This window comes from Primulina huaijiensis, chromosome 4 (assembly GCF_012295235.1).
Source record: "Primulina huaijiensis isolate GDHJ02 chromosome 4, ASM1229523v2, whole genome shotgun sequence".
Lineage (NCBI taxonomy): Eukaryota > Viridiplantae > Streptophyta > Magnoliopsida > Lamiales > Gesneriaceae > Primulina > Primulina huaijiensis.
In genome coordinates, this window is record NC_133309.1 from 203655 (window position 1) to 213233 (window position 9579).

The 9579-nt window shown below is 36.2% G+C and overlaps 1 protein-coding gene across 3 annotated transcripts in view; it reads right to left on the reverse strand.

Annotated features, from left to right (window-relative positions):
• LOC140975054 (uncharacterized) overlaps positions 1-5353 on the reverse strand; it is a 9385-nt gene extending 4032 nt beyond the window's left edge. For all 3 annotated transcript variants that reach the window (XM_073438545.1, XM_073438544.1, XM_073438543.1), the window contains exons 1-7: positions 5002-5353; positions 4496-4552; positions 4313-4386; positions 2472-3332; positions 2263-2356; positions 2054-2155; positions 1-1954 (exon numbers count right to left, since the gene is read on the reverse strand). The exon at positions 1-1954 is cut by the window's left edge and continues 181 nt beyond it. In XM_073438545.1, the coding sequence (XP_073294646.1) occupies positions 1-1954; positions 2054-2155; positions 2263-2356; positions 2472-3332; positions 4313-4386; positions 4496-4552; positions 5002-5077 (3218 nt within the window). In that variant the 5' untranslated portion in view covers positions 5078-5353. The remainder of the gene's footprint in view (positions 1955-2053; positions 2156-2262; positions 2357-2471; positions 3333-4312; positions 4387-4495; positions 4553-5001) is intronic.
• Positions 5354-9579: the final 4226 nt, after the last annotated feature.

The following is a 9579-nucleotide window of genomic DNA, read 5'->3' on the forward strand; positions in this document are numbered from 1 at the left end:
TCTTGATCTGGAAGAAGACCAGGTGAATTATTTGTCATGCCTGAACCAGAATAGTCACCTGAAGGGATCCTTTTCTTGGGTGGTATCCCATAGGTCACATCAAGCCTTTCGGATGACAGATTGCCAGATTTCTGATTAAGTAACTCCATAAGCAAACGTTTTGAGCTGTCATCATTGGCTCCAGCTGACATCCACAAACTAGGATCTTCGACACTCCTTTTGGCATCTGACTCCCTTTTCAGTCTCTCATTGTGAAGGTATATCTGTTGTAGTCTTGACTCCATCCAGTCATTGGGTAATTGACCATTATTCTCATACCAATGTCCATCCCCAGTTTCCAAGTGAGAAGAACGGAATTGATTGGGTATTAAAGGGTGATGCTGAGAGTAAACACCATAAGATTGACCACCATCTTGACTTCCAAGGTTAGCGGTCATTCGAGCAATCTGTTCATGCATATCTAAACCTTGCGTGCGAGCCATGGAGTTGACATCATCAAAATTAACCCCACCAGCACCAACAGGCAGTGACATTGAGCGCTCAAAGGGCGACATTCCAGGGCCAAAAAAACCATGTTGAAGTCTATTTTGTAAAGAATAGTTGCGTTCAAAATGGCTCAGATGCTCCTCAGAAGATATTTGCTGAGGAAAAAAATCCAAAGGGCCAAATCCCATAGATATTGCTTTATGAGCAGCAGCCTGATTTCCATAGAGCTGGTTGGTTCCATCATGCGGCAAACGAAGAACACCTTGCCTTTCTTCTTCCATTTCCAATCCATGCATCAGGCCCAAAGGCATCTGTCTTCCATGCATATGATCTTGTTGAGGAATTTGCTGATCTAAAGGATGAATCTGTCCATGCCTTCCATGCGACAAGAGATCAAACAAATCATTTTGCTGCCGTTGATGGGCTGTTTGACCAAATTTAGCTTGAATTAGCTGCTCAAGGGATTGATCAGCTTGCCTAGATGGATATCGAGAATGCTGTTGAAGGTTATTTAAAATCTGTTGTTTTAACACTGCGTGTTCAAGACTACTGTTTAGTCCAAGAGCATCACTATGAGACTGTCCATGGCCTGACTCACGCATTTGATTCCGAAGCATCTGCTCAAGAAGCACCTGTCTGGCCTGAGACAGCTGTTGCTCTTTAAGCACCATTTGTTGTTGATGGAATTGTTGTTGCAGCTGCTGCTGCTGCTGCTGCTGTTGTTGAAGCTGCAATTGCCTCTGCCGCTGCTGTTGAAGAGCCAACATGTGTTCCATATCTTGCCCTGCTTGGATGGCAAACTGTTTGTGGTGCATCAAATTCATACTAGGCCCTCCCTCCGGAAGAGCTTCGTTAACAACAAAATCAGACAGCTGCAAGCCTGAACCATCTAATGCAATAGGTGGAATAGGTTCTCGGAGATGAACACCAAAACGCAAACCTGCGTCCAATGAACCATCCATTGCAACAGATTTTTCTATGTCAGAACTTGAATCATTTAAATCATCACGAGCGCCTCTAAATTTCAAGTGGGGCATAACATCTCCCAACTCCAAGAAAGGTGAGTCATCAGAAGCATCTTGCAAACGAACTCGCAAATCAGTCCCAAAAAACCCTTGCTCAAACCATGAAATAATGTCCACTCCAAGAAAGGGTCCCTGAATTTCCTCTTGCGGGTCAAGATAATACAAACTTATTTCTTCTGGAGGGATACCTCTATCAAGATAAAACTCGTTAGGACTGCTCCCAAACTTATTTTGGCCATCATTGGAATGTTTCTCTAAAGATGACATTGCAAAAAGGGAATTTGAATCATCTGGAAGTTCATTGTTATCATCAATTAAAGGGATCTTGGTAACAGCAGCATCTACAACCGTCAGCTTAGCAGGAACAAACTGAGCACCATCAAGGAACTGCATGCCATCATTATGTTCCTCTCCATATACAGCCTCTGTAACTATATATTTTTCTGCACAAATTTCGATTTTTACAGAAACAAAATAAAAGATCATTCAGGCATTGTGACATAAATTTCATTTTAAAAATACTTCAGTAATCAAAATCTCACCACCCAAGAAATTTGATCTTTTTAAGTTATCCATTATCTCTTCAGCAGCATCAGAGGAGAGGGCAGGTTCTCTTTCATTGGTGGATTCCAAGTTTCCGGACTCTACAAATAAATAAAGCATGAATGTATCATATCACTGGTAAAAAAATAAAGAAAGATAAATAACACAGTCAAATACATATTTAGTGAAGTGACTAAGCTTAAACAACCTGTAACTCCATTGGTTGATCCATCCGCCCTAAAGGGACTGTGAGAAATTCCACTGCTGTTTAGTTTGCCCTTCCACATGTCACTTACAATGGCCTGCAAAAAAGGAGAAATCTTTCACATTTCTACATATATTCAAGCTAAAAGCACTTGACATTGCCGTGCAGAGGTAAAAAAATATATGCCATAAGATATTAGATTTGTAGCTCACCTCCTCCTCCTCAGTAGGAGCAACAAAAGCTAGAGGCTCAACAGCAGCTAACTGAGTAACATGGTTCACTTCCTCCAAATTGTCAGGCATGTTATCCAAATAATCTTCGACATTTAGTCTACGGTAAATGTCAAGGAGTTTTGCCCTCGGGTACCGATATGTTCCCATAGAAAGGCTGTGTTTTCCTGAAACAATTCCAGTCTCGTCATAATAAGCAGCACCAATTATACCTACCGATGGAGGTCTTGCTGCAGCAGCACTTGCCCGACCACGCCCTACTGCAAAACCAACAGCTGAGCCCTCCACTCGTCCCCTTTCAGGTCCAAATCCTGGTGCAGAACGAAAAGAACTAGACCCACCAGGGATTCCCTCCATCCTGTGGCGTGGTCTCCACTTGTCTCGAGACTCAGAATCACGTTCAGGAATGGAACGGGCATGTGAAACAACTGATTGACTTTCACTCTGAGATTCTTCCTTTTTGACATTAGTTCTTTTATCCACTTTGGCATCCTTTTCTTTCTCATCAGGACCCCATCTTGAGGACCATTTTCCATCATGCCTTGCCTCATGACCAGTAATGCGACCGCTAACATCATGCCACCTGTCAATGGCTGGCAAAGCTCTGTTGTCAGAAATTTCTCTGCCAGATGCATTGTCAACACGTCTTTCCATCTTCCTACGATCCCTTCTACCAAGCAATCCAGTTTCCCTTTCTTCTTCACGCCAACGGCCACCAGAATCAGGCTCAGGAGCAATTCTTATCCAATCCTTTTTTTCTTCGGGTGCATCAGGACGCCAAGCATCCTTCTGGTTCAAATCAACGGGTTGGCCAAGAGTCAAAGTGTTTGCCCCGCGTGTTTCCTATGTATAAAAATACCCGTAATAATAAATGGTGATGACTGGTAATATTTTTGGTGACATATTTGTCAATAAGGAAAAAATAAGCAAATACATCTACGAAATCATGATCAGATGTAACATATTCCAAGCAATAACAATACAAATACCATGATCCTAACAAAATTCTTTTCGATCACATCAAAAGTATGTTACATGAAACATGTTGGGTTTGCTTTCTAACCAGTATTGACATGATCTTATGCTCTAGGCTCCAAGCTGTAGCCAACAATAATGGGTCAACAAGACTCATTTCACAGCCATTATAGTTGATCAAATGAAAACCTAATGCTCATAAGTAACCCTGATGTGAAGTGTACAATAAAACATACCACAAATGAACATTTTACAGAATTCATGGTGCCACATACTCTGTCACGTGTGTTGTACTTAATATCAAATTCCTCAAATATTTTCCTTTTGAGTCAAAAATTCCGACAAAAGGAGCCTATCTTCAACCACTATAGATAGAAGTTCGAACAAATGGAATCAAGGAAAAACTTGTCACCAAAAAAGTCATTCGCTTTGACGAAAAAATAGTGTAACCACACAATTTTTGCATTATATGTGATTGACAAGGTTGAGGATAGTACCATGCCATTCAATTTAAATCGTTGAATTGCTAGATATTCACGTCCTTAACCCAAAGGCATAAGTTTAAGAGTAAAAGATGCGAAAACAGTAATTCATGTTTCAGAGCTCATATGAGAAAGGTAATCACGCATCAGTACTAGAGATGACATGGTTCTGTTACGAAGTTTCCAATTAATTACAGTTTCAACGAAAAATATGATATGATTTCTCAAATGTACAACACCACCAAATGAGATTTGAAAACCTTGAGCACTAAGATATCAGTTGGCATATAACTAAGAACTAAACACAGTTCACCGATAGAACAATTCTCGAAAGCAAGTATGTTACTCCAAGGCATTGGAACTTGCCATTTTAAGCTCATTCGGCTTAGCATAGAGCCATTGTGGAGACAGCGGAATGGTGTTCTCTGGCACTGACGGATCTGTAGCAAATATGGACAACGTAAAATTAAGAAAAATTTTCATCACAGGAAGTGTTCAACAGAAGACATTCATCAGGTAATAACGTAGGGATATTAAAAACACAATTACCCTTTGAATCATCCAGCATATCAGCCAACACATTGTCCTCATCATTCCCCATTGAACCTTCATTATGAAAACACATCAAAACGTCCATCAGAAGATATCATAAGAGCATTCAAACAATCAAACCGCAACCAATTCATGATATCAAACAAGAGCCATACAGCTAACAAACTCGAAAGGCACTCAAAACAAGGAGCACTGAAATTCAATTTAAACTTGAAATGAGGTCAAAGGAAAAATAAATTAAAATTTGGAACAGTCATCTTTCCCTGAAGAACAAAACAACCTCATAAAAATTAACTAATGCCCCTAAACCCCCCACAAAATTACAAACTTGAGACGCGAAGATAAAGATATCTATCGTATCCAAAGTCAAAAACCCGATCTGCAATTCAATCAACAAGCCAAAGTTAAGACACCGAAAGATCAGCATATCGTAGTAAAAAAAACCCAATTCAAACCAGATAATTAATCGAAACAGTAAAATGGTTCAAAGAAACACCAAGTACCTTTGAGGGTCAAAGATCGATTGGAAGCCTTCGCTGAGATGAGATCATCCGGTAGATCAAGCTTTCTTTCGGCCATCACCAGAATCGGTGTTCCGAAAAAGTGGCTGAAAATCGAAAGGAGAGAAAAAGAGATAAGAAAGCACGCACGAAACCCGCGACGAGAGCGAAAGAAGCTCCAATCGAAGTCTGGAAGCAGAAATTTGAAAGAGAAATGCAATTCGATAGCAATTGGAGGAGCGTATGGATTCAATGTTATATAATCAAGAAGTAAACTAGGGTTAGCGGATTGCGAGAGAGGAGTGGGTTCGAGTGGTCGAAGAGCCCTAATCAACACGCGCAGATTTGTGATTTCTCCTCTCTCATTTCTTGGGCTTTTATTTATATTATTTATTATTTATTATTTATTATTTATTATTATTTATATTTATTATTTATATATATATATATATACGTTTTTAGATGTGGGGATTTTTTTTTTTTTTTACTTGACTAGACAAGATTTGAATTGAAATCCATTATTTAATAGTTACAATTACTATAGTAAAAATTATAATATATATCCAACATGATTGTGATTCGAAATTCATATTTTAAATTTGTTCTCAAATAAAAAAAATAAAAAATTATAATCAAGTCACTTTACACAAACATGGTATGATGTGATTAGATCCATAATCTTTGGACAATTTTGATTTAAATCCTCAAATTCAAACTTTAATTTGCATTCAGTATTTTTCAGGTAAAAATAGGTTTGCATTATTTATTCCATAAAAAAATATTTCAGTTGTGATACCCTTCTTCTATACTTGACAAGATTAATGATACATATACTCATTATCAAAATAGGGTTTGAATGATATACCTATATTATGAAGCAATTCAAACAAGGGGTATCAATTTGGCGGTTTATAAAATTTTGGCATGATGTCCCTATATTTTGTAATAGCCAAAAACTCAAGCAACACCATCTATATGTACGTATAAGCATATCTTCATATACAAACATACACTGTATCGTTATACATATAGTCATAAACGTCGTGAAACTTGTTTCAAACCCTGACATAAAATCCATTATAATACATATGCGGAATCTATACAATAAGAAGTCCAGGTTCTTGTCGAAGTAAGGCACGTCACAAGCATCCATTGGCGAATCGACATCCTATGCATCATCATTACATGATCCTGTAATACATGAGCTACGTGAGTTTATAAAACTCAATAAGTTGGCGTTTATACGTATCAATATGCATCGAAGAATTATACATATCAAGTTGTGATCAACAACGAATCTTTAAACTATGTCATACCATAGCGTATATTCATGTTCATTTCTGTACTTCAGCCTTATTAGTTGATCTGTACTACCGTGCTTACTTTATTATATAGCTACTACTATGTTGGACGTCAGGGTGCCCTGTGACAATCTCACGCCTCATGAACATATATTGGTCAATAGGTTTGGTGGACTTAAAACCACCCATTATGTCACCAAGCTCATATATCATATAAAAATCAGTCATTTTCCTTTTCTTTCATATTCATGTTCATGACATAACACATATCTTCAATATTCATGAATTCTTTTCATATTTAATACATAACAATGGAATATGGTGTTATGTTTTCATCAATAAATATACTAACAATGTACATATAGTAATAATCAAAGGCAAGCATTTAAAATTCATAATATTACTCATGTATTATTTCAAGAACATGTCAACTTACTGTTCAAGTGTAAGAATACTGGTTTGAGACGATGTTTCTTGCTCCTATACTGTCAAATACATCAATAAACCAATCACTATGTCTATATGGTTCTCTACATGTGTAGAACAACCATTAAAGAGATGAAAACTTACAATCCTAGGATGTTCTTGTTATGGAGAATGAAATTCTAGCTTCAAGATGAGGAAGAAGGAGAAGAAAATAGCACTTGGATGAAAGGTTTTTGTTTTCTCTCGAGTTTTTGCTGTGAATTGAGGTTGTGGAATGGTGGATATGCTTAGAAAATTCAAAAATTATCTTTTCATATACAAAGCGGCGCTCAGGCGGTAAGATCTTACAGCTCGGGCGCAAAACTTTCTGTAAAAATTACTGAATTTATGGTGCAGGGGCGCTCGGGCGGTAATATCTTACCGCTCGGGCGCTGAACATTCTACCCTTGCACGATGTTCCATCGAAGATCGCTCCGGAAACATCTCTTCCCTTCATAATTTGAAAAAGTGATAAACATGAAAGTTGTAGCCCTATGTCTTGGATTTCATCGCCAATTGGTTTCATGTCATTTGAAGGTCTGAGTAAAAGGTTATGCTCATTCTCCCAACATGTGTCAGTGCAAGAACAACGATACACACTACACATTTTGGAACGATTTTGGCCTTATTTCTCAATGGATTTGGACAAAACTCAAAACATAAAAGTTGTATCATTATAGCTTAGCTTTTTAATGGTTGTGGTCTCACACAATTTGGATCAATATTCAAATCATTATGCTAAAACTCGTAAGAACTGCCATATTTTCATCTCATTTCCTGCATTTCCGTACCAACTTCCATTACACTGCTTTACCTACACATCTTACTATCACTATTTAGACACTTATTTATTCTCAATACACCATGGACAATATAGAAATCATATTCAATCTCAATATCAATATATCAATCGATGTTAATAGGTCCATATGTATAATACAAGGAGCACTAGCGGCATCATTCATGTAAGTCATAATGAATCGATAAACGCACAACAAACGACATAAACACATTAATCATTTTTACGAGTAACCGGGTATTACATCATCACTCTCTGACCTATATTTTTTTCACGAATGAAAATCAGTAAAAAAAAAAAAAACAATGAAATTATGATTATATATGTGCATCAATTGATTTAGATCTAGTCTGATATAAATATAAGATTTTGAGTATAAAATCCGAAACATATTATTAATATCAACATTTGTGACACATGCTTAGGAACTCAAAAATCATATATTAATATCATATCTGACACAGTTGGTACTCATATATAATTTATCAAAAACATATTTTCAATATTTTGTACCAGTTTATATCTCGAGAGAAGACAAATGTATAATTAATGTTAATATTTGTTGTGTAATCAAAAATCATATATTAGTATCACTTAATTTATGCCTTTAAATTTCGAATTGTACCCCTATGTATTTTCAAATTTGATGATAATTTATCCTAAAGATAGGATTCTTGATTTTCTTGAATCTTCATCTTCTTGAAATCTTGGTAGACAAACGTTTGAATATCTCATGCATACATTTCTTTAATGTGTGGGCTTTTATTTATTTACAAAACACATTTCTATTTTCCCAAAATTATATATATTTACACATTATAATTTCAGAATCTAATATTGCATTATCCTATACTTTGATCTCATTTTATCTTGATCCGTTACATATACAAAAATGATATCCTACATGATATCCTACACACCTTTGGTGTGTACTTCTGTGGGCGACATTGATCTGGTGCCTACATGGCTTCCAATTTTTTTATTTTAGGTATTAATACACAAAATATGAAAAACAGAGCGTGACTTCATTTCCTCCACAATACAATCGTAGGATCGACACTTGCCCACCACTCTATCACCCAATCTTTGCCTTAGGATCGAAACTCATCCACCACTCTGCCACCCGATCTTCGCCGTAGCTGCCCAATATCCGTCGTTCCAAGGTATGCCCCGATTACCTATATTTTTTGTATTTGTTGAACGGATTTATTTTTATTGAATTAGTTCAAAATATGTCTGATTTGTTAAAAAAACAACACGGGTTTTCATTTTTCTCGTTGTTATGAATTTTCTTAATGCAGATAATGGATTTAAAATTAATTTTTTTTACATGATGGAGTCAAAAGATCTACCCACATTTATTGATTTTGTAGTTTTGGGGATGTTTTGTTTTCTGTATTTTATATTTTTCAGTTAGAGCAAAACAGGCTGAAATAAGACATAATGGATTTGAAAATTTAAAGAAAATCTAATCAGTTAGTTACAATTGTTTTTATCTGAGGAAGTAAAAATACATTTTACTTTATATGTCAAAAGATCATGTGGTTCAGTATATTCGGTTCATCGATACACTCTGCAAGTACATTAGGAAAATGATATAAAGATAGCACTACTTCTTGGATGGGTGTAAGTTAAGTCAGAGAATAAGATAGCGTAGTAGTAACAGTAGTAAAGAAGTGTTGTCTTCTCAAGTTTCAAAGGTCGTAAATTTTCTTTTCTGGAAAACTATTTTATTAATACTCTTGTGTATGTGCTGGAGCGTGAGATTTGGTTCTCAAACAAATAGTCATCTACGTGGTAATAAAGTTTGAGCTTCATGTCATGCATTCTCTATGACTAAAAGTACTCATGTTACTTGTTTCAAACTGAGTTTGAAGAGAACTTCATTCGATATTTGTCTTCAAATATCATATGGAATTGTATGAGTGAATATTATCAATTGATCTTAAAATTTGGTAAATAATGTAAACTGAAAATATCCATTATTTTCATCTACCTTGCTAAACAAGAAACATG